Source organism: Coenobita brevimanus, chromosome 96 (assembly GCF_032717465.1).
Source record: "Coenobita brevimanus isolate Jiangsu-jjx chromosome 96, ASM3271746v2, whole genome shotgun sequence".
Taxonomy (NCBI): Eukaryota; Metazoa; Arthropoda; class Malacostraca; order Decapoda; family Coenobitidae; genus Coenobita; species Coenobita brevimanus.
The window spans coordinates 4,666,807-4,692,014 of record NC_137049.1 but is presented as its reverse complement, the minus strand read 5'-3'; the positions used below and the strand labels follow the sequence as shown (position 1 = coordinate 4,692,014).

General features: G+C 42.5%; 1 protein-coding gene across 1 annotated transcript in view; it reads left to right on the top strand.

The window, feature by feature from the left end:
* The first annotated feature begins 6,594 nt into the window (after window positions 1-6,594).
* The window catches only part of LOC145413366 (leucine-rich PPR motif-containing protein, mitochondrial-like), a 57,813-nt gene continuing 39,199 nt past the window's right edge, over window positions 6,595-25,208 (top strand). Inside the window, exons 1-4 of the mRNA XM_080283045.1 lie at window positions 6,595-6,657; window positions 14,515-14,705; window positions 15,526-15,769; window positions 24,640-24,837. Of these exons, the coding sequence (XP_080139171.1) occupies window positions 14,596-14,705; window positions 15,526-15,769; window positions 24,640-24,837 (552 nt within the window). The 5' untranslated portion in view covers window positions 6,595-6,657; window positions 14,515-14,595. The remainder of the gene's footprint in view (window positions 6,658-14,514; window positions 14,706-15,525; window positions 15,770-24,639; window positions 24,838-25,208) is intronic.

The window sequence follows — 25,208 nt, the reverse complement described above, 5'->3', positions numbered from 1 at the left end:
GCTGGACAGAAAAGGGATGAGAGTTTGTTTCTAGGCGGGTGTTACGCACCCATTGAAGAGGTGGAGGGATGCAAGCAAACAGTTCAGAGGAACAGTGACCATGGAAGTAATGATAGGAAAGAGATAAAGATGCAACAGTGTGGCAAAGAGACAAAGGTTGAAGGGAGCTAGTAAGAGGAGGAGAGTTAATGAGACAAAAAGCCTTTGACTCCACCCCATTGAGAAGAGCTGTATGTGGGGAGCCTCCCCACACATGAGAGTTGTACTCCACACAGGGGTGAATAAAACTTGTGTATGAAGTCAACAACTGTGCAGGGGTAAAGAAGGTACAGAGTCGGCTTAGCACACCCAGTCTCTTGGAAGCAGATTTTACAAGAGATGTAATATGATCTTTCCAAGATAAATCCCGAGTGAATGAAACCCTAAGCATGTTGAAGGATGATGCAGGATTGAGCTGGATATTATTAAAGATTAGAGGGTACTCCTGTGGAAGATTTTGTCGGGTTGATTGGTGTAAGAACTGAGTCTTTGATGCATTAAAAACAACAAGATTACTTTTACCCCAGTTAGAGATATGAGCCAAGTCAGACATTAGGTGTGTCATAGCCTCATCCCTTGTTTGTTGAAGTAACTGCTGAGCTGAACATTGTGGGAACTGAATGAAAAGGTGAAGGGTGGACTCATCAGCGTACGAGTGGATAGGGTTAGAAGTACAGCTTAGAAGATCATTGATGAATAAAAGGAAGAGAGCTGGTGATAGGACAGAGCTCTGAGGACTGTTGATAGATCTAGGAGGAGAATGATGGCTGTCTACAACAGCAGCTATAGAATGACCAGAAAGGAAGCTGTAGATGAAGGCACAGAGAGAAGGATAGAAACTGTAAGATGGCAATTTGGAAATTAAAGATTTATGCCAGCCTCGATCGAAAGCCTTTGTGTTGTCAAGTGCAATGGCAAAGCTTTCATCAAAGTCCCGGAAGGAGGATGACCAGGTGTCTGAAAGGTAGATGAGAATATCACCAGTGGAGCGTCCCTGACGGAATCTATACTGACGATCAGAAAGAAGGTTGTGATAGGAAAGATGCTTTAAAATTTTTCTGTTAAGAATAGACTCGAAAACTTTTGAGATACAGGATGTTAGAGCAGTTGGACGATAGTTAGAGGGGTGGGGATGGTCACAGTTCTTTGGGACCGGCTGAATGAGAGCAAACTTCCAGCAAGAAGGAAAGGTACAAGTTGATAGACAAAGGCGAAAGAGTTTGCCTAGGCAGGGTGTAAGCACAGAAGCACAGTTCTTGAGAACAACAGGAGGGACTCCATCAGGCCCATATACCTTGTTAGTATTAAGGCCAGTGATGGCAGAAAATACATCAGCTGAGGAAATTTTAATGTCAGCCATGACGAAGTCAGAGGGGGGAAATGATGGAGGAACAGCACCGGAATCGTCTAAGGTGGAATTGGAGGAGAAAGTCTGTGCGAAGAGATCTGCTTTATCAGTAGAAGAAATAGCTACAGAGCCATCAGAGTAGAAAAGAGGTGGGAAGGATGATGAGGTAAAGTTGTTAGAAAGATTTTTGGCAAGGTGCCAGAAGGAGCGGGAAGAATTCGAGCTGGAGAGTAGAGAGCATTTAGTACGGATGAAATTATTTTTAGCAGAGCGAAGAACAGACTTAGCTCGATTCTGGGCAGAAACATAAAAAAGATGTGATTCAGGGGTGGGTTGGCTCCGGTATATTTTACAGGCCCCCTCCTTGTTGTGGACAGCATTAGAACAAGCGTGATTAAACCAAGGCTTTCTTGCATTAGTCAGAGGATATGAGAAAGGATTGTATGCCTCCGTACCAGAGAGAATAACCTCTGTAATGCACAAGGCACACTCAGATGGCTCCCGGCCATGGAAGCAATAATCATTCCAGGGAAAATCAAAGAAGTACTGCCAGAGGGCCTCCCAATCCACGGCTCCAAAGTGCCACAGACGACGTTTCTTTGGAGGGTCCACAGGCCGTACTGGAGTGATAGGACAGGTTAAGGTAATAAGGTTGTGATCAGAGGAGCCCAACGGGGAGAAAAGATTAAGAGTGAAAGTAGAAGGATTGGTTGTAAGGAAGAGGTTAAGTATGTTGGAGCTCTCTCTAAGGTGGTCAGGGATATGGGTACGGTGTTGTACAAGCTGCCCTAGGTCATTAGGGATAGAAAAGATGTAGGCTTGTTCACCAGGTGGATCAGTGAAAGGAGAGGAGAGCCAAAGGTGGTGGTGAACATTGAAATCTCGTAGAATGGAGATTTCAGAGAATGGAGAAATGGATAGAATGTGTTCCATCATAGAAGTAAGATAGTTGAAGAATTTTTGATAGTAGACTTAGGGGATAAGTAAACAGCACAGATATATTTAGTCAGAGAATGACAGGAGAGCCGAAGCCAGAGTGTAGAGAATTCAGAAGAAACAAGTTCAGGAACACGAGAGCAAGATAAGTCGTTGTATACGTATACACAACAGTCACCTTTTGCTTATTATAACCATTAATTAGCTTTCTGATGGTCTAGTAAGTTAAATTGCTCCTTTAGGATGTAGCTCAAGGACTATATCTGATTGGGCCAATAGACAGCCACTGTAGTCGAGGATTGATAACCTAAATCTCTTGATACTGAGTACCTCTAATCATGTACCATCTTGAAATAAGGAGTGTATAAATATAAGTCAACAGTGGCAAGTCTAAAGCCTTTGTGTGACATTACAGTATTTGAACAACACACCCCAGTCCTAACAAGGCCATTGACCGTTTCGGTCACATCTGGTTGGAGCAACACCCCTCTACACCTCCAGGCCACAAGTTAATGGATAAATAGTTACCATCCCACGTGCAGCATTACTGTAAGTGATTTTTTGAAGCACAAGAAATGATTTGGCATGTTACTCACTGTAGTCATCTGAAGATAGTACAATACTGCATGTAGTGAGTGAATAGTGGATGCTCCCACTTACGAATTTGTCATATTCTGTGTGTACCATGAGCTCTCATATTTAGTATTATGTAACCTACTGACAAACACCATTCATCATGCATATCATATATTGTAATACATAAACTTATGCCAACTTACATTTAAATAATGTTGAAATTCATGTTAGTTCCATTTGCAAGTGCTGAAGCTCCAATTATAATTATTCAGTTGATGAGATGCCTTGCTGAAATAATTCTCCAGCCATTGACATCTGCAATTTGTCTAAACTAATTGCAGAAGTGGTGGTTTATATAGCCTGTGTGGGCTTCATTGAGTTTCATTGCATAAAGTCAAATCAAGTGCAGTTGTCAATATCTGAATGGAGCTATGTTGCAGTTGTTGCACAGTGATGAAACCTGAGGAAAACTATTGATACTGAATGAAAAATATCTATTGTGTCATACAATTTGTCATTTTTGTGTGGAAAAAATGTAATTTTAAGATGGAAAATGGTGTACAGTATTTTCCTTGTTTCTGAATCCTATTTCAGATAGGAGAATGGGTAAGGATGATGATGATGATGATGATGATGATGATGATGATAAGTGAGGAATGGGACTTCTAGGACATGTGTGGAAGTTGTGTAGGCATGAATCATTCCGTCTTTCTGTTTATTCTGTATCTGTCTATCTGTGTTTATCTATCTCTCTGTCTATCAGTGTATAGCTAGATGCACTCTGTCTATAAGGGGTGGCCACAAATAAATTGTCTCCATGTCACCCTGTTCTTAGCCATTTGGCTGACTTTCCTCCAACTCACACCCGACTCACATTTATTTCCCTACTTCATTCTTCCATTTCACCCCCAGTCCCTCCCTCCCCTCTTCCCCTTCACCTCACTTGCATTCACCTTTCTTGTCAGTCTTTTATTTTCCGTCCTCTCAACATGGTCAGCCATCTCAAAGCATTTCTTCTGTTGCTTTCTGTCAAATCAACATCAACACCGCAATGCTTCTTCAGTTCCTTATTTGTTTTTCTCTCCATATAACTTCACATGCCCCTCTCGGATAACTCCATTCTTCTGCATTTGGCCTAAATAATCAGTGATTGGGAAGACAGGAGGAAACAGCTCCTGTGAGAAGAGTGGAGAATTTGCAAGATAGTGTGAAAATGGCAGAATATAAGAGCATAGTGGAAGAAAGATTGGGAAGGTATGAGCTAGAGCAGATGGAAGGGGTGGAAGACGTATGTAAGATATTTACGGAAGAGATAGGCGCAGCGTGTGAGGTGGTTTGTGGAGTGAGGAGGAGGTGCAAGGGAGTGCAAGAGACAGCATGGTGGAATGATGAGGTGAAATGAGCTGTGGAACAAAAGAAGAAGGCATATAGTGAATGGCTAGTGAGTAGAGGTAGGGGAGAAGCTGAGAGAGAGAAGAGAGAGGTTTATGTGAGTAGGAGAAGGGAGGAGAAAAGACTGGTGATGGAGAGTAAGAAGAAAGTGGATGAAGAGTTTGGGAGGAATCTGAGCATGAAATGGAAGGAGAGTAAGAAATTGTTTTGGAAGGAGGTAAAGAAAGTAAGGCAGTGTGAAAGGGGAAATAGCAGGGGGGTGAAAGGAATAATAGATTGTTGGTGGAGAAGAGAGAAAAATTGAAGAGATGGAAGGAGCACTTTGAGGATTTGTTGAATATAGAGAGTGACAGCAGTGCAAGTATAAGTGGTTGGGGAATGGCTGGGAGAAGAAGAGATGAGAGGAGGGAGGAAGAGATCAGTAGGATGGAAGTAATGGAAGCAATGAAAAAGATCAAGTTGGGAAAGGCCCCAGGAATTGATGGAGTGTGTGGTGAAATGCTGAGGTATGGGGGTGAGATTGTTGTGGAGTGGATATGGAAGTTGTGTAGATTGGCTTGGGAAGAGGGAAGAGTTCCAGAGGACTGGAAATAAGATATAATTGTTACTTTATACAAAGGAAAAGGGGAGAGAGAAGTATGTGGTAACCATAGGGGTATTTGCCTTCTTAGTGTGACTGGTAAAATATAAGGTAGAATACTCATTGATAGGGTTAGGCATATGACAGAGGAGCTAGTTGGAGAAGAACAAGGGGGAATTAGGAAGGGAAAAAGGTGTGTAGATCAGATATTTGTTCTAAGATGTTTAGTGGAGAAGTATCTAGAGAAGGTAAAGAAAGTGTATGCTGCCTTCATGGACTTGGAGAAAGCTTATGACATAATAGATAGGCAAGGTATGTGGAAGGTATTAAGAATATATGGGGTGGATGGGAAATTGTTGAATGCTGTGGAGAGTATGTACGAAGGAGCTAGGGCTACGGTGCGAGTGGATGGTGAGCTGAGTGAGTTCTTGATCTCATTGTGGGACTGAAAGAGGTTTGTGTGATATCTCCATGGCTGTTTAATATATACATGGATGGGGTTGTAAAGAGGTGCAAGGTAAGGCAGTGGATGTGGGGGTGGCTCTAATGAATGAGAGTGAGATTTGGAAGATTCTGTTGTTGCTGTTTGCAGATGATACAGTATTGTTGAGTGAAGATGAATGGGAGTTGCAAGGTTTAGTGAATGAATTTGGGACAGTGTGTAGGAAGAGGAAGCTGAAAGTTAATGTAAACAAGAGTAAAGTTATGGTGTTTGAGAGGAATGAAGTCATAGAATGTACAGTGAGGTTGGATGGTGAGGATATGGAGAATGTGAGTGCATTCAAGTACTTGGGTAGTGTGATGAGTAAGGATGGAACTTTGTGGGATGAAGTGCGTGAAAGGGTACAGCAGGGAAGGAAGGTTGTTGGTTCACTGAAAGCAGTGATGAGAAATAGGGAGGTGAGTATGGAAGTTAAGAAGTCACTGCATAATAGTATTGTGATCCCAACCCTGACGTATGGAAGCGAGACATGGACCTTGCAAGAGGGGAACAAGTCAAGAGTGAGAGCAGTGGAAATGAGTTACTTGAGAGGAGCAAGTGGAGTGACATGGAGGGACAGGTTGACGAATGAAGAAGTGAAGGAACGTTGTGGGGTGGATGTGGATGTGGTTGAGATGATTAGGAGAAACACACTGAGGTGGTTTGGACATGTGGAGAATGAAAGACTGACTAAGAGGGTGTATGTAGGTGAGGTGGAGGGAGGGAGAGGGAGGGGTAGACTGAGGATGAGGTGGAGGGATGGAGTTGAGAGGTATATGAGGGAGGGGGGGGTGAGCTGGGGGGAGGGTAGTCAAATGGTGGGTGACAGAGCAACTTGGAGGCATTTTGTCTGCAGCTACCCTTTGCGGGATTAGGGCGTCGGGTTATAGATAGATAGATAGATAGGATTGTGGCTTATTTGACAGTTGACGAATCTACTACTGTATATTATCTCCTGCCTTTTTTTGTGGATCCTACTCCTCCGTATTCATATATATATTACAAAATGGATGTCATAGTCAGATTACTTATGTTGGCACCTTACCTGGAAAGTTTTTAAACATCCAGTCCCCTGTTTTGCAGTTCAGGTACAAAACATGGGAGTAATAATATGTTGCCATAATTTTAAGCCTTCTGGTTAACAAAGTTAATAATATGTTGCATTAATGTCTTACTGCAAAGTGTTCATGTTCACTATTGTAGGAGTAACTTACATGTTTTCTTTCAGATACAAAGCTCACACTTAAGCATTTTGAGCTTTATCTTGAGGCCTGCCTACTCACAGAAACCCCATGTACCATAGAGGTGAGCCGGTGTTACTTCGTTTCCCCCCTGAATTACTGGTATCCCTTATTTAATGCTTGTTGAAAATATGGTCAGTTAATTTTAACACTTTCTGTATTCCTGGGTTGCTGTTCCTGAACGCAGCGCCGATTCATCCTGGTTGTCATTTTGGAACACACATTTTTCCCCAGCATAATTTGAAAGCCAATATATGCTCTTTGTGATTCACTGTTGCTGTAATGCCGCATACCATATGCAGGTAGCATGAATGATACAGGCTACACTCAGTTGGTACTGTATTTTCCTTTGTAATTCTTGCTTACTTACTGCCTAAGGATAGGCTGAATGGCCGGTGTCATTTTCCTTACTTCTTTTTCATTATACAGTAATCCCTGTACTTTCCGGACGCCTACTTTCCGGACACCCCACTTACCGGACATGGGGGGCCTGGACCTTCAGATCCCAAAAATGGCCAAAAAAAGAAGAAAATCCCCCCCAAAAACGATTTTTTTTCCCTCCCATAATTTGAAATTGCCGTTCAGCGCTGAACAGCTGTTTACACCATGGCCCCTTCACCCCTTCCTTCCTCCCCCCTCCCCTGTCAAGGTTGCCAGTTGGTATTTTTCATTACCAAATGTGGGCCAATTTGGTAATGAAAAATTCATTTGGTAATGAATCAGAATAATGCATTACCAGATGGATTTATCACATGTATGAGGATACACAGGATGGAGATGGTGGATTGTCTGCTCTCTCTGATTATTATGCTAGCCTACATAGCGTGAAAATAATCAACATGCTGTTAATTATAAGGAGAGTACATGTATTTCCACTTGTACAGTATATATAATTAGTGAAGAATAAATGCTAGCTTTATGAATTTGGTAATGAAAAGTTAAATTTGGTAACGAAAATTGAGAACTTTGGTAATGTGGCTGTTGCGATCTGGCAACTCTGTTTCCCCATCACCAACACCAACAGTTACTGCTTAACTTCTATCACGAGTGGATGCTTATCGCAGTGGATGCCACACTTGCTCGTTTTTTTGTGAATAAACAGTGAATAAACTGCAATACCTCGCCAGTAGACCACACAGGAATTTACAGTGTTGTGCAGTGTTAAGAAATTAGAATTGAGAGTGTAAAGGATTAACTGTGGAGTGCAAACTGGTGGTTGAAACTGGCGGTTGAAACTGGCATTGTACAATGAATAACATGCAGTGTTAAACAATTATAACTCACAGTGCAAAGAATTACTGTAAGTGCAGCACAACACTGCATTACTGTACGTGGTTCAAGAGCATTTTCACCACTGCCTAAGCCTTAAGAAGGCTGCCACAGACATGCTGAAAGTACCCTGGCTGAGGTACAATCACTTCTAATTTCTCATTCTTTGGTTCCTTTTCATTTATTTCATGCTTTATGTCCATTATTGGTGTGAATAGGGGCTTAAATAGGTTTAAATAGGTACTATGCATGTCTGGTATGGAGTTATTTAGGTGGCTTTCAAAGTTAGGTTGGGTTAGGGCCTTAAGTACCAGTCCAGCAGGCAGGTGTCCACTTTCCGGACATGCCTTTGGCTCTATTACATCGGATAGTGGAGGGATTACTGTATTTTATTATTTTACAAGGTTAGAAATTTATTATTCCCATATGGAGGGAGGGATGTCACTCACTCCATAGCACGGAGCGTACATGTCAACTGCATTTTTACCCATTTTTATTTTGGTACCTTTCTGGTACCCTCCCTGGGGGTAGGGGATCCCCTGGGGGTAGGGTTTTTTTTCAAGAATACTCCCCCAGTATCCCTGCTTGTCGTAAAAGGCGACTAAAAGGGTTGGCGGAGGGTTAGTGCCCCTCCCCGGAAAACAACTAACTAAAAAAACAAACAAGAAGCCTCGGACAAGGACTGACCAAATGATGACGACCCAGGACCGGACAAAGGACTTGGTAATGGGTGCATGGAATGTAAAAGGAGTGAATGATGAGGTGAAAGAGAGAGAGATTGTCCAGGTGCTTGAGGGTGCGAAAGTGGATGTATGTGGAATAACTGAAACAAAATGGAGAGGAGAAAGTGTGAGAGAATGGGAGTATGGATGGGGTATATGTGCAGGAGTAGGTGAGAATGAGAGGGCAAAGGAAGGAGTATGTATAGTTGTGAGTAAAAGATGGAAGAAGAGCATAAGACAGTATGGATCAGTTGGGTCAAGGATTGTGTGGGTAAAGTTGAAAGTTGGAATACAAATGTGGGTGATTGTGTGTGTGTGTATGCGCCAACACAAGATCGTGCTAGAAGAGTGAGAGAAGAGTTCTGGACAAATGTAAAAGTGTGCATGGAAAAGTTTGGAAGGAATGAGAGAGTGTTTTTGATTGGTGATGTGAATGGTAAAGTTGGGAATGTGAAGGTGGATGGAATAGTTGGTGAGTGGGGTGTGCCTGCTGAGATAGATGAGAATGGGAGTGCATTAGTGGACATTTGTGCTGGGAGGGGGTTGGTGATAGCCAATACCCTCTTCAGGCATAAAATGATCCACAGGTATACATGGCGAGTGATGAGAAGGGTGGGTGGTGAACTGAATGAAAGGAAGGCAATGATTGATTATGTGTGTGTGGATGAAAGGATGCGAAGATGTGTAATGGATGCAAGAGCTTATAGAGGTTGGGGGAGTGGACTTTCTGACCACTACTTGGTGGTGGCCAGAATTAGGATTCAAGTAAGATGGAGGAATAGAAGAAGGGAAAGATGAGAGGAAGGAGTAGTTGCAAGGAGAGTGGAAGGTTAGAAGAGGATGAGAAAAAGGCAGAGTATAAGAGAGAAGTGGAGGAACGATTGGGCAAATATGAATTGGAGCAGATGGGAGACGTGGAAGGTGTGTGTAGGATATTTACAGAAGAAATATGTGCAGCATGTGATGTGGTGTGTGGAAGGAAGAGAAGACGGAGGGGGATGCAAGGAACAGCATGGTGGACTGAAGAGGTGAGACAGGCTGTGGCACAAAAGAAGAAAGCATACAATGAATGGATGAGAAATAGGGGCGTGGTAGAAGTTGAGAGGTGGAAGAGAGAGTTATATGTAGAAAGGAAGAGAGAGGTGAAAAGATTAGTAAGAGAGAGTAAGAAGAGAGTGGATGAGGGATTTGGAAGGAATTTGAGTGTAAAGTGGAGGTACTGTAAGAAAATGTTCTGGAAAGAGGTGAAAAGAGTAAGACAGGGTGGATGTGAAGTTAGCAGGGGAGTGAAAGATAAAAATGGTAGATTACTAGTGGAGAAGGGAGAAAAAGTGAGCAGATGGAGAGAACGCTTTAAGGAATTGTTGAACATAGAGGATGGAAGTAATGCGAATATAAGTGGCTGGGAGAAGGAGGGAGGCGAGAAGACAGGAAGAAATCGGTAGGATAGAAGTTGTGGAAGCAATGAAGAAAGTTAAATCCGGGAAAGCCCCAGGAATTGATGGAGTGTGTGGTGATATGCTGAAGCATGGGGGAGAGATAGTAGTAGAATGGATGTGGAAGATGTGCAGATTGGCCTGGGAGGAAGGTAGAGTCCCGGAGGATTTGAAGTCAGGTATAATTATTCCCTTGTACAAAGGAAAAGGGGGAAAAAGAAATGTGTGGTAATCACAGGGGCATTTGTCTTCTTAGTATAATAGGAAAAGTGTATGGTAGGATACTTATTGACAGAGTTAGAGAAAGAACAGAGAAATTAGTTGGAGAAGAACAGGGAGGCTTTAGGAAGGGAAGAGGTTGTGTAGATCAGATATTCATTCTTAGATCTTTAGTGGAAAAGTTTCTAGAGAAGGGAAAGAAGTTGTATGCAGCTTTCATGGATTTGGAGGAAGCATATGACAGGGTGGATAGACAAGGATTGTGGAAAGTATTAAGAATATATGGAGTAGATGGGAAGTTGTTGAATGCTGTGAAGAGTATGTACGATGGTGCGAAGGCTGCGGTGCGTGTGGGTGGTGAACTAAGTGAATTTTTCTCTTTGAAAGTTGGGTTGAAACAGGGATGTGACATGTTTCCATGGTTGTCCAATCTGTACATGGATGGGGTAATAAAAGAGGTACAAGGTAGGGTAGTGGATGTTGGAGTGGCCCTGGTGAGAGAGGATAGTGTTTGGAAACTCCCTGTACTGTTGTTTGCAGATGATACTGTGTTGTTGAGTGAAGACGAAGGGGAGCTGCAAGGCTTGGTGGATGAGTTTGGGAGAGTGTGTAAGAAACGGTATCCAAAGGTGAATTTAGGGAAGAGTAAAGACTTGATGGTCTTTGAGAGCTTTGAGAGAGGTGAAGTCAGTGAATGTACAACGAGGTTGGATGGTGAGGAATTGGAAAATGTGAGTACGTTTAAGTACTTGGGTAGTGTGATGAGTAAGGATGGAGGTTTGGAGGGTGAAGTGCTTGAAAGGGTACAGCAGGGAAGAAAGGTTGCTGGTTCCTTGAAAGCAGTGATAAGAAACAGGGAAGTGAGCATGGAAGTGAAAAAGTTACTACATGACAGTATTGTGATACCAACTCTAACATATGGAAGTGAAGCTTGGACGTTGTTGGAAGGACACAAGTCAAGAGTGAGAGCAGTGGAAATGAGTTATTTAAGAGGAGCCTGTGAAGTCATATGGAGAGACAGGCTGACGAATGAAGATGTAAAGGAGCGTTGTGGTGTGGATGTGGATGTGATGGGAAGCGTTATGAGGAACACACTGAGGTGGTTTGGCCATGTGGAGAGGATGGAGGGTGAAAGACTGACGAAGAGAGTGTATGTGAGTGAGGTGGAGGGAGGAAGAGGGAGGGGGAGGCCGAGGATGAGATGTAGGGATCGGGTGGAGAGGTATATGAGAGAGGGGTATGTGAGTTGGGAGCAGGGCAGTGAAATGGCGGGGGACAGGGCGACTTGGAGGAGATTTGTTTGTGGCCATCCCAAACGGGATTGAGGCATCTGGCAATAGATAGATAGATAGATAGAGTTTTCCTCCAATGCAGAAACTTATGAAGATCATTTCTTTCTGAGAAGCACTTATTGTTTCAGTGATATTATAGAAGACAGTAGTTACAAAGACTTAATGGTATTAATGATTACAATGGTATCAGTTGTATCGTATCTTATTGTTTGTAAAGGCTCCAACATGCATGCATTGGCCTTGGTCACCTAGTGGTGACTTTCCTCGCTGCTAATCTCTGGCAGCCTCCTTATTCAGTCCCTTATCCCTGAGACCACACTCTATGACATTGTCCCAAGTCTTATTCAGTCTGCCTCCCACAACCCTACCCTTCGAAGTTCGAAGTCTTATTCAGTCTGCCTCTCACAACCCTACCCTTCGAATTTCGCACTTCTCACTTTCCATACCCAATTGTTATCCTCCATCCTCTCCACATGCCCATACCATCTCAGTCTACCTCTCCTCATCAGACCACCAGTACACACTAGTCCTGTCCTTCTCACCTTAACTCCTCCGGGCCTCACATTCAAGGATGCACACATCCACCGAATCATTGTCATTTCTGTACATTTAAGCATATGAATATTTCTTCCTTTACTGCCCAAGTCTCGCCACTGTACAGCATTACACTCCTAACACATGCTGCATACGAAGATCCCTTAGCACTGAGGGAGAGCCCTTTCACTGTCAGGAGTGGCAACAGATCAGTGAACTAATTTGCCCAGAGTAGTAAAATAATCCCAAGCAGTTTACATATTGAGAAACGGAATCTAAAGGTGAATGTAGAGAAGAGTAAAGTGATGGTCTTTGAGAGAGGTGAAGTCAGTGAATGTACAGCGAGGGTGGATGGTGAGGAATTGGAAAATGTGAGTACGTTTAAGTACCTGGGTAGTGTGATGAGTAAGGATGGAGGTTTGGAGGGTGAAGTGCTTGAAAGGGTACAGCAGGGAAGAAAGGTTGCTGGTTCTTTGAAAGCAGTGATAAGAAACAGGGAAGTGAGCATGGAAGTGAAAAAGTTGCTACATGACAGTATTGTGATACCAGCTCTAAAGTACGGAAGTGAAGCTTGGACGTTGTTGGAAGGACACAAGTCAAGAGTGAGAGCAGTGGAAATGAGTTATTTAAGAGGAGCCTGTGGAGTCACATGGAGAGACAGGCTGACGAATGAGGATATAAAGGAGCGTTGTGGTGTGGATGTGGATGTGATAGGAAGCGTTATGAGGAACACATTGAGGTGGTTTGGCCATGTGGAGAGGATGGAGGGTGAGAGACTGACGAAGAGAGTGTATGTGAGTGAGGTGGAGGGGGGAAGAGAGAGGGGGAGGCCGAGGATGAGATGGAGGGATGGGGTGGAGAGGTATATGAGAGAGGGGGGTGTGAGTTGGGAGCAGGGGAGTGAAATGGCGGGGGACAGGGCGACTTGGAGGCGATTTGTTTGTGGCCATCCCAAACGGGATTGAGGCGTCTGGCAATAGATAGATAGATAGATAGTTAACATATTACAGTAAAAGTCCATTAATCCGAACGGGTGTGGACCGAGAATCATTTGGATTATCAGATTTTTCAGATTTTTGGGTGGGGCCCCTAAGACAATTTCATGTTTAAACTGAAATTTTACTGAATGGATCACTTTTCGTTCATTCATAATACAATATGGCACATATTAACATTATGTATTACACAAATTTTTTACTTAGTAATGTATTACTGAAGACACGAACTGTAATTGGTAAATTAAGAGATGTTATGGGTTGTTTACCTCACCAGTAATGCGTAGTGTTGAAAACAGCAGTTATAGGCAGGTAAATCCAATTAGAGAGAGCAAGTCCAGGGTTAATAATAATATGCACATATTGTAAAAGCACAATTTGCCGTCAGACAATTCGCCGTCAAAATATGGACAATTCCCTGTCAGGACGATTCCCCGTTGTTTATTTATATATCAATTTATTTAGCAAGTACACTAGTTTTTGAATACTTGTACCTCTTCAAAGTCATTTTAGAATATACCCAGGATGTTGTAGTACCAATGGAATTTAATGAAGACAGCTATGGGTGATGCTAGAATATAATTCAAAGTCCACTACAGCGAGGTAGAAGCAAGTTAATAATTGTCTAAGAGTACAACTTATAAATGATATCCAAAGCCTACGCTATTCAATGAACATAGACTTTGATAGATCCCCCTGAAAATTAGTTATTAAAGTACCATTTATATAATCAATAATGAGCATATTTAAAGAATGACGGGGAATCGTCCAGGGTGCGAAGTGTCCTGACGGCGAATTGTCTTGTTATTGTTGTGACGGCGAATTGACTTGATAGCGAATTGTCCTGAACCCATCAGTGGATATACCTACCTGGTTGCTCATGCACTTCAGGCAATCAAGGATATCAGCCTGCCTGACAGCCTGCGTATGTTTCTTGTAGAACACGTTTCGCAAGATATGGAAATTGATCACCTCAGCCCCACTGTAATGATTATTTTGTTCAACGAAATGCACCAGTTTATCAAAGTATACAGAAGCTTCCTTCCATGAAACTTCCATGACCACACTGCTCGGCACTTCGCCGCATTTGGCGCCCAGTTTGAATTTTTGAATTTTGATTTTTTTTTACTTTTGGAGATTTTGTCAGCCTTCTTAAAAAATTTGGATTGTTGGGGTTTTTGGATTATCAGAGTTCGGATTAATGGGCTTTTACTGTATATTACTGTAATGACAATATTGTGCAGTACATCAGTTATAAAGTACAGTAAGACAACAAAAATCTTTTGTCACGTGGTTAGTCACTTCGTCAACTTCATTCACTGTATAATAGGCCGACATACCATGTTTGGTGTATAGGGAGATTATTTGGTTGGCTTGGAGACTTTAAGCTGAAATTCAGAAAATTATGGTTCATTATGAGGAGGATTTACACTGTGTTCATTCTTTATCACCAGGACATTACTCCAATACTGAAAAAGCATGGACTTGTGGCAGATGGCCGGTTGTTTGGTTTGGTGTTGGGTGTAGCAGGTGTTATGAGGGATACTGATGCTGCTGTTGCCACTGTGATCACCATGAAGGAGAAGGGGATTCCTGCCACTCAAGATACCTTTGCTTCATTATTGATGGCATATGCAGCCTCAAGGTTAGTTGGGCTCAGCCACCTGAGGAGCATCCATATATACTCATTTTGCCCTTACTTGGCCAAAAATTGCCATCGCCTCATCGTGTATATGGACTTTTAACAATATATTAGCACTAGAAAATGATGAACAGAAGAACCTTGAAAATCATAAGATAATGTTTAAATTCTATTCCAGTTTTTACTGGCAACCAAGTTTCTTGGCGAGAGAGAGACCAAAAATGTGCCTTGTTGCCCTATTTAACACAGACTGAACCAATGTTAAGAGTTAACATCTGTTCAGAAATTGTGCAACTGAGAAGTGAGGTAGTAGGGTTCTTAGAGAGAGACCAGAGATATAACTTGCTGCCCTGTTTAACACAGACTGAGCCTTCTTTAATAGACTGCTGCATTTGCAAGGCCAATGCACAACACATTACAATCATCATTCTGAGACAAGACCATTGTGTGAACCAGTGTTGAGAGGCAACTTCTTTTCAGATATTGTTTCATGGAGCACTGGTTTCTGGTATTTAGGTTATGTGATTTTATGGTCTGATTAATGTGCTCCTTGTAATTATGTACTGATACATAAATTGAGCATTAGTAACGTAGCACAGTATATGCAAATACTGTACATGTATTACAAAAATAAGCAGTGAGGATACAAAGGAACAAATGGGTGCCCATGCATGAACAGTGTATGCTCCACAGAGTTACTCCACTACATTGTGTTATAATTTGTATCGTTGACACAACTGTGTTTCTTCATGCAGTACATACGTCATGCAGTATATATATATAGTGATTATATATTTATTAATGTTAATTGTTGATTTTCCAGTGACAAAGTTGGTGTAGAATCAGTAGAGGAGGCTATGAAGAATGCTAAGGTATCAGATAGTAGCAGTACACTTGCAGCTCTCATTATCGGGTATGCGTGGGCAGGCCAGATTGCAGCCATGAAGCAAGTGGCTGCTAGGGCCAGGCAATTAGGAGTGACTATCCCTCAGGCTCAACTGTCAGTCGTCTTACTGGCACTAGCCAGGGCGGGACACACAGGCCAGAATTACTGCCATCTTAACTGGGTTAGTAGCTTCAAATTGTTTTATACATAATAGTATGATCAAATGATCACAGTGATTATCCTCAATAAGTTTAATTTGTACTTTTGCCACAAGAACAGTTGAGTTTGCAACAAAATAAATGTCTCTGGAGCAAGTTTGATCTACTTCATAAGTACCATGTAGTAAGCATAGTATAAGGTGGTTATAAATAATTACAGACAACTTCGATTAAAAAAAAACTTTTTTAGATCTTAAGTAGTTCGTGGGGTCAAAGGTCAAACCATACTAACATACATATTTAGTGATGTATAGCAACACAGTTTCATAGAGTTTATCATCTTTTTTGAGGAAGTGTGGAGATGGTCATCTCTTTGAGTGGTAGAGATTTTTTTTCCCAGAGACTATCCCACATTCCCTTGGAAATGCTGTCAGTCTCTAATTTTTTAATGGTTTTACTACCTCATTGTGCACTGTATGTTATGATGTTGAGCTATATCCTCCATTGACTTGACACTGGTGTTTCATATAATCTGAATCTTCTTATGTTAATAACAACAATAAATGTACATTGATATACTGGTATAATTTTTGTCAGTTGGGCCTCTGAATTGCATGAATTTGGGTCAAGATTCACATGCATTTGTGAAATTGGCAAATGTTGTGTCATTACAATGTATGTAAGTTGGCAGTTTTGATTCAGATCTGTCCGTCAAAATTCACCATTAATCCACTAGTGCCATTTACCCCACACTTATTATAGACATATATGGTACTACACATAATTACACATCCTCACACACTATGTGCATCTCATAGACACTCTCTACAAGAACTGAGTGCTCTAGAAATCATTAAGCACTTGTTTGGAAGAGTGCATGACAAAGGTTTTAGTACCCTTTTTTTTTTACCTGACAGTCATCAGGTTGCCTCTGACTGATAGATAATATGAAGTAGATTTGTGCAGAAAGATGTGACTGTAAGGCAGGACTCTGGAGGCTTGAATGGTGAGTGAAAGTGCGTGACCCATGTTTTCGGCCGATCTGTTGATTAGTTCTCCCAATATCGTGTTTTTTCTTCTCCTTTGCTCTCTGGACTCTATGTCACCCCACCTGTGAGTTGGAAAAAGAGATGGGATGGTGTTTGATGTCTGCTGGTGGTGATGATGATGATGTTAATGGTGATGATGATGATCTGTCCAGCAGTCAGTATCGCCTCATCAGGACCATAGAAGCCTGGGGCCAGGCTGTGTAGTCTAGACACTGAAGGGGAGAATGACCAATTAAGTTGCCTCTTAGTGACATTACATGAATAATAAACCCCAATTACTTGATGGAATAATACCCTTATAGGTCACATTTGATTGGAACACCTTATCTTACAAGATTGCCAAGCTTCTAACAAGTGTTAAGAGGAATGGAATTAATGCTTAACTGTACTGTACAGTCAGCACCAAAAGTCTTGTCACTTATCTAGCTTTCCTCACCATGAACCTGCATTATCAGGCTTGTAAAACTCCAGCTATCTACTCTAATGACTTAGATCCATTGCTGAATAAAGTTAACAGTATCGATTGCTGCGGACTTGCTTGACTAATTTTTCAGTCCAAGGAGAAAGAAGCAGGAGAGGCAACAAGACTTTTGATGCTGACTGTACTATGGGTCACAAAAGTATTTTTGCACAATATGTGTGAAACATTTGGGAACACAGAATGAAGGTCACTGAAATCTTACAGTAGTGTCTGACCTACCACACATTGGTAGCCCTGATGTCGTGAGGTGTCATATATCACCAACTAACAATATCCTTTTGCAAACATATAGCAAATGTTATGTTTATGTAAGCAGCCATTTTTCATACAGAATGAGACGTTGGTATTGTACAGTGGTTGTTTGAATGTTTTCGGTAGGCATCGGACCCCCTGTGCACCGATACTTTTGTGACCCATAGTGCATCAGTACACAGCATGAAGACCAACACTTGATATCGCTATATGCAACAGAGAACTGTCTTGTAAAGGGGAAGTTACTCAAGAGTGAAAGGAGCAGACTGTTATTATTATTAATTATTATTTGGCACTTAGTGGTTTAGTGGGTAATTACGGCTCTCCAGTCGGATTGGAGAGGTAAAGGTTTATATCCAAGGGGTGATTGGGGTTTATTGCTCACGTAATGCCACTCAGGGATGAGTTGTTGTTGTTGCTGTTCGCTAGGCAGTCTGGCCGAACAGCCCCAAGTCCCTAAGGAAGGCCTTGGCCGAGACTGGGCTTTCCCACAGAGCTCTCAAGGAGTGTATGTTGTGTTGTTGGCATAGTTGATTGTGTGCAATGCAGTCTTCCAAAATGTGCTTAATCGTATGGGGTGCTGTGTTACATTCTGGACAGGCATCAGCGACGGAGTCGTCCAGCCTCTTCTGTTAACTTAAGAGGGCTGGATGATGCCCACATCTCAGCCTGGCCAGGTGGACCCTGTCCTTATGAGGGTGATAGGATTCAGAAGGGTAGATATCCAGAGGCTGTGCATGCAGCTGTGTGTTGTCTTTGAGTAACTGAATGGAGCGATGAGAGATTTGAGTGTGGATATGCTCCTGGAAGCTGGGCTAAAGGGGGCGAGGGAGGAGAGATGACAGTATTTGTGTATGATATCATGTGCTGGGTGTTGTTTTGATGGTTCTTGGTGTGTGTGGATGTGCTGTCATGTAGTGTAGTGGATGTTGTGGGTTTGTGAAGGCTGTAGCGAGAATTTAGGTGCTTCTCATGTCTAGGTGATCCTTGACTTTTAGGACTTTGGTTTCTTGATGTAGGTGGTCTTTGGGTGTAGTAGCTGTGCAGCCTGTCGTTATTTTTAGGGCCTCTTTCTGTGTGGTCTGTAGAGTGTTGTAGTGTGTTTTAGTGAGGTTAGAAGCCCAAGCAGGGCTTGCATAATTCATCACTGAACGTATATATTGTTCGTATACTGTGGTGGTGGTTTCTTTGTTGTGTCCAAATGTTTTATGGGCAAGTGACCTTAAGGCATTGAGTCTTGGTGTCATTTTATTTTTAATGTTTGTGATGTGTTGTTTAAATGACATTGATGTATTGTATGTTACACCAAGGATTTTGTGTGTGTGTGTGTGTGTGTGTGTGTGTGTGTGTGTGTGTGTGTGTGTGTGTGTGTGTGGTAGGGGAGTGTTATTTATTGTGAGGTGTGGAATGTGACTGTGTTCTGCTGTCCAGTTTGTGAGAAGGGTCACTGTGGATTTGGCTTGGGCTATTTTGAGCCTGTTTGTGGTGAACCATTTGTGTAGTGTGTTGAGGTAAGGTTGGAGGATGTGTGCAGCTGTGTTTGCATTTTGGTGTGTACATGTAAGTGTTATGTCATCTGCATAGGAAGCTATGTGTATCTGTGGTGTGTGGGGTGTGGGCATGTCATGCATGTATAGGTTAAAGAGTGTAGGGGACAAAACAGATCCTTGGGGGACACCATTAGTGAAGTTTCTGATGTTCGAAGACTGACCGGCAAATGTTACATGTGCACATCTGCCTGTTAAGTAGTTTGCCAGCCATCCTTTTGTGTTATTGTGTATGTTTGTGTTGAATATTTTGTTTGTGAGGTTATGGCGGGGAATGGCATCAAAAGCTTTGCTGATGTCTAGTGTGACTAGGAGTGTTCTGTGTGGTGGCCTCGCTGAATTCGTGCCATCAAAAATTCTCTGTGTAAGGTCTGTAAGAAGAGTGTTTGCGGAGTGTAGTGGCCTAAATCCATGTTGTGATTGGGCGAGGGGTGTGTGATGTGTAACTGTTTGTAGTACCATTCGTTCAGTGACTTTAGAGGGGGTGCAGAGGAGTATGATGGGGCGGTGTGAGGAAGGTAATGTGGGGTCTTTGTTGGGTTTAGGGATAGTGATGATAATGCCATTCTTCCAGATGTTGGGTATTATGTGTGAGTAGCTGTAGTTTGGTATGTTGGTGAGTGCTTGTATGCCTTGTGATCCGGGGTATTTAAGGTGAATGTTGCTTATGTTGTCTGGTCCACAGGCAGATGGGTGTTTAAGGTTGCTGGTGATGTGCTTCGTCTGGTTGTAAGTGAAAGGTGCGTAGTCTAGGTCTGTGGGGAACTGTCTCTTACATCAGATGATACGTCGGTCATTGTGATGGGGGTTTAGATGGCTGACGTGTGAAAAGTGATTGATGAGAGAGTTTGCTTGTTGTTTGTTTGAAGGTATGGTGTCTGTTGTTGTGATGGCAGTGTGTGATTGTGTAGTGTTGCTGTTGGAGAGTGTGATGCTGTTTAGTGTTTTGTAGAGTTTGCTGGTATTTGTTTTGTGGAGCCTTTAAAAACGTCAAGTGTTTGGAGATAATTATTCCAGTTTAGTGTTTGCTGTTCTGATATTTTATTGTTTATTTGAGTGTTGAGTTCTTGTATTTGTTGTACGGTGTCTTGTGTATGGGGTGTTGGGGAGTGTCGTAGTGTGTCCAATTGTCTGATGAGGCCTTGAATTTCTGGTGTGAAGTTGGGGTTGTGTCTCTTTCTGTTGCCTCTAGGGATGTGCCTTTTGTCTGCATTTTGTATAATTGAATTGAAAGTGTGCACAGCGGTGTAGATGTTTGTGATGGGTGTACTGTTTAATGTTTCGAAGTGTTGTTCTGTTTCAGTTGTGAAGGCCTCCCAGTTGGCTCTCTTATAATTAGTGTATGTGTGTCTTTGGGCAGCTGGGGTGATTATGGTTTTAGTAGTGATGATGATTGGGAGGTGATCAGATCCAAGGGTTTTGACCACTCTCCAGGATGTTGTGAGGGTGAGGTTTGGGGAGCAGAAGGTGATGTCTGGGGATGATGGGAGGAAGAGGGCTTGGTGTGGGATATGGGTATGTTGATGGAGATTGTTCAGTATGAAAAGATGATCTGTTTGGGATTGTAGTACCAGCCCTCTGTCTGTGTCAGGGTTGTTGATATGCCAGGCCGACCCCTTGACATTGAAATCACCACCCAGGATGATGTTGGGTATGTTAGTGATGTGGTGTATTTGTGGAGAGTAATTGTGTGGTACTGTGGGGGACAATTGGAGGGGAATGTATGTGTTGGCGATTTTATATGTGTTTTGTTACCAGTGCGTATTTTAATTGATTGTATTTCTGTTGTGGTGCCATGTGGGGGGAGAGGTGACTTTGTGTATGTACTGGTATCTGAGTAGTTGATGGATTTGTGTACCAGGGTGATGAGTCCACCGCCACCGCCGTCAGCCCGGTCTTGTCGAATGGTGGTGAAATTATGAAATGTAGGTGTTTTTTGTGTTCTGGAAGAGAGGAAAGGGCAGACACCCAAAGCAGCACTACATCGAGTGAGTGGATGGTGAGTGTCCCCCACCAACCACTAAATAAAAATAATCCATCCATCCATCCATCCATCCATCCATCCATCCATCATCTATAATAATAATAATAATAATAATAATAATATTAACAACAACAACAACAATAATCTATCTGTCTCTATCTATCTGTATCCCAATGCCCTAATCCCGCAAAGGGTGGCCACAGACAAAACGCCTCCAAATCGCTGTCACCCACCATTTGCCTACCCCCCCCAACTCACTCCCCCCTCCTTCATATACCTCTCAACTCCATCTCTCCACCTCATCCTCAGTCTTCCTCTCCCTCTCCCTCCCTACACATCACCTACATACACCTTCTTAGTCAATCTTTCATTCTCCATTCTCTCCACATGTCCAAACCACCTCAGTGTTTTCATCTAATCTTCTCAACCACATCCACGTCCACCCCACAATGTTCCTTCACTTCTTCATTTGTCAACTTGTCCCTCCATGTCACTCCACATGCTCCTCTCAGGTAACTCATTTCCACTGCTCTCACTCTTGTCTTGTTCCCCTCTTGCAAGGTCCATGCCTTGCTTCCATACGTCAGGGTAGGGATCACAATACTATCATGCAGTGACTTCTTAACTTCCATACTCACCTCCCTATTTCTCATCACTGCTTTCAGTGAACCAACAACCTTCCTTCCCTGCTGTACCCTTTCAAGCACTTCATCCCCAAAAGTTCCATCCTTACTCATCACACTATCCAAGTACTTGAGTGCACTCACATTCTCCATATCCTTACCATCCAACCTCACTGTGCATTCTGTGACTTCATTCCTCTCAAACACCATAACTTTACTCTTGTTTACATTACTTTTCAGATTCCTCCTCCTACACACTGTCCCAAATTCATTCACCAAACCTTTCAACTCCCATTCATCTTCACTCAGCAATACAGTATCATCAGCATACTGCAGCACTGGAATCTTCCACAGCTCACCCTCATTCATTAGAGCCATCCCCACATCCACTGCCCTACCTTGCACCTCCTTTACAACCCCATCCATGTATATATTAAATAACCATGGAGACATCACACAACCCTGTTTCAGTCCCTCATTGAGATCAAAGAACTCACTCAGTTCACCATCCATTCGCACCGTAGCCGTAGCTTCTTCGTACATACTCTTCAAAGCACTCAACAATTTCCCCTCCACTCCATGTATTCTTAATACCTTCCACATACCTTGCCTATCTATTCTGTCATAAGCTTTCTCCAAGTCTATGAAGGCAGCATACACTTTCTTTCCCTTCTCTAAATACTTCTCCACTAAACATCTTAGGATAAATATCTGATCTACACACCCCCTTCCCTTCCTAAATCTGCCTTGTTCTTCTCTAACTAGCTCCTCTGTTATATGCCTAACCCTGTCAGTGAGTCTTCTACCATATATTTTTCCAGTCACACTAAGAAGGCAAATACCCCTATTGTTACCACATACTTCTCTCTCCCCTTTTCCTTTGTATAAAGGAATTATTATACCTGATTTCCAGTCCTCTGGAACCCTTCCCTCTTCCCAAACCAATCTACACAACTTCCATATCCACTCCACAACAATCTCACCTCCATACCTCAGCATTTCACCACACACTTAATCAATTCCTGGCGCCTTTCCCATCTTCATCTTTTTCATTTCTTCTATTACTTCCGCCCTACTGATCTTTTTCTCCCTTCTTTCATCTCTTCTTCTCCCAGCCATTCCCCAACCACTTATACTCGCACTGCCCTCACTCTGTACATTCAACAAATCCTCAAAGTGCTCCTTCCATCTCCTCTATTTCTCTCTCTTCTCCACCAACAATGTATTATTCTTGTCTTTCACTCCCCTACTATTTCCCCTTTCACACTGCCTTACTTTCTTTACCTCCTTCGAAAACAGTTTTTTTACTCTCCCTCCACTTCACACTCAGATTCCTCCCAAACTCTTCATCCACTTTCTTCTTACTCTCCTTCACCAGTCTCTTCACCTCCCATCTCTGGCTCACATATACCTCTCTCTTCTCTCTCTCATCTCCCCTACCTCTACTCACTAGCCATTCACTATATGCCTTCTTCTTTTGTTCCACAGCTTTTTTCACCTCATCATTCCACCATGTTGTCCCTTGCACACCCCTGCATCTCCTCCTCACTCCACAAACCACCTCACACGTTGTGCCTATCTCTTCTGTGAATATCTTACATACGTCTTCCACCCCTTCCATCTGCTCTAAATCATACCTTCCCAATCTTTCTTCCATTATGCTCTTATACTCTGCCATTTTCTCACCATCTTGCAACTTCACTCTTCTCACAGGAGCTGTTTCCTCCTGTCTTCCCCTTCGTCTCCTCACCCACCTTCTTTGCAGCCTTATCTTGGCCATCACTAATTGATGGTCTGAGATTCCATTCCCCCACCCTCTCCACACTCTTTCATTCAACACTTGTCTTCTCATTCGCTTATCCACATACACGTAGTCTGTCATTGCCTTTCGTTCCACTAGTTCACCATCCATCCTCCCCATGACTCCATGTATACCTGTGGATCATCTTATGGCGAAAGTAGGTGTTGGTTATTGCCAATGCCATACCAGCACAGATATCCACCAAAGCACTACCATTCCCATCTACTTCAGCTGGCACACCCCACTGACCAACCACTCCATCCACTCGTACATTTCCCACTTTGCCATTCATGTCTCCAATCAAAAATAATATCTTGCTCCTCTCAAACGTGTCCATACATGCTTCTACACTCGCCCAAAACTCATCTTTCACTCTTGCCACTTAGTCCTCTGTCGACGCATACGCACATACAATCACCCACGCTTGTAGGCCTACTTTTATCCTCTCCCATACAGTCCTTGCACCCACTGTTCCATACTGTCTTATATTCTCTTTCCACTTTTTGCTTATCATCAGACATACTCCCTCTCTTGCCCTTTCATTCTCATTAACTCCCGCACATATTCCTAAACCATATTTCCACTCTCTCACCCTTTCACCTTTCCATTTAGTTACATTCAGTCCACATATATCCACTCTTGCATTCTCAAGCACCTGAACAATCTCTCTCTCTCTTTCACTTCATCATTCACTCCTCTCACATTCCATATCCCCACCCTCAGAATGTCCTTTGTCCGTTATTATTATTATTATTATTATTATTTAGTGGTAGGTGGGGCACCAGGAAACCATTTGCTACACTGGGTTGTATCCATATAACTAAATTATGGTGCCTGGTGGTTTAGTGGGTAAGTAAGGTACTCCAATCAGATTGAGCCTGTGTAGGTTTATATCCAGGGGATATTGCTCACGTAAGGCCACTCGGATGATTGAGGCTGGTCACTCTCATCTTAAATGTCAGGACCAACTTGGTTAGCCCTGGGTTCCTACGCTGCTCTGTGAGGCGACATAGGATTGGATGATGGATGGATGGATGGATGGATTATTATCATTATTATTATTATTATCATCTTTATTATTTTCATCATGGCATTATATCTGCCTGGCAAAAATTTCATATCCCTACTTAGTGGTTTTTATATTTTTTTCTGGCAGGTTATTGAGGTAATGGATGAAGTTGGTAGTGGAGAGAATGCTGAAGTAGAATTGTCCCATGCAGCACTGAAGATGATCCATGCAGATTGTATGAAGGAGGCATTTCACCTTGTCTGCCACTTTCCCACTCTCACCACCTCCTCGCACCTGTACTCAAATGCTGCTGTATATGTCCAAGAGGCAGTCAGGGCTTGTAAGGTCAGCCATACTTACTCGTAGCGCATAGTGTGTGTACATTCTCTTCACATAAATGCAAATGCTTGTATGTGTGTATGCCTGCAACAATGTTCAGGCACACACATATGCATTAATGTACACACAGCCATTAGAGTAAACTGTAGATAGTATTAATAGGAAAAAAAACTGCATCAGGGACCATTGAGGCTTCTCCTTGCTTTAAGTATACAGGTACATAACCTATAGCTGTCTGGGAAAATTTGGTATACTGTAATCCTGGTTGGGGAAGATCCTGGATTTTGAGATTTGCAGCCATAGTACAGTATATGATGTTATTAAAACAGATAATGTCAGAATGTAGGCAAGCTAGTTCCTGCCATTCATTATGAAAC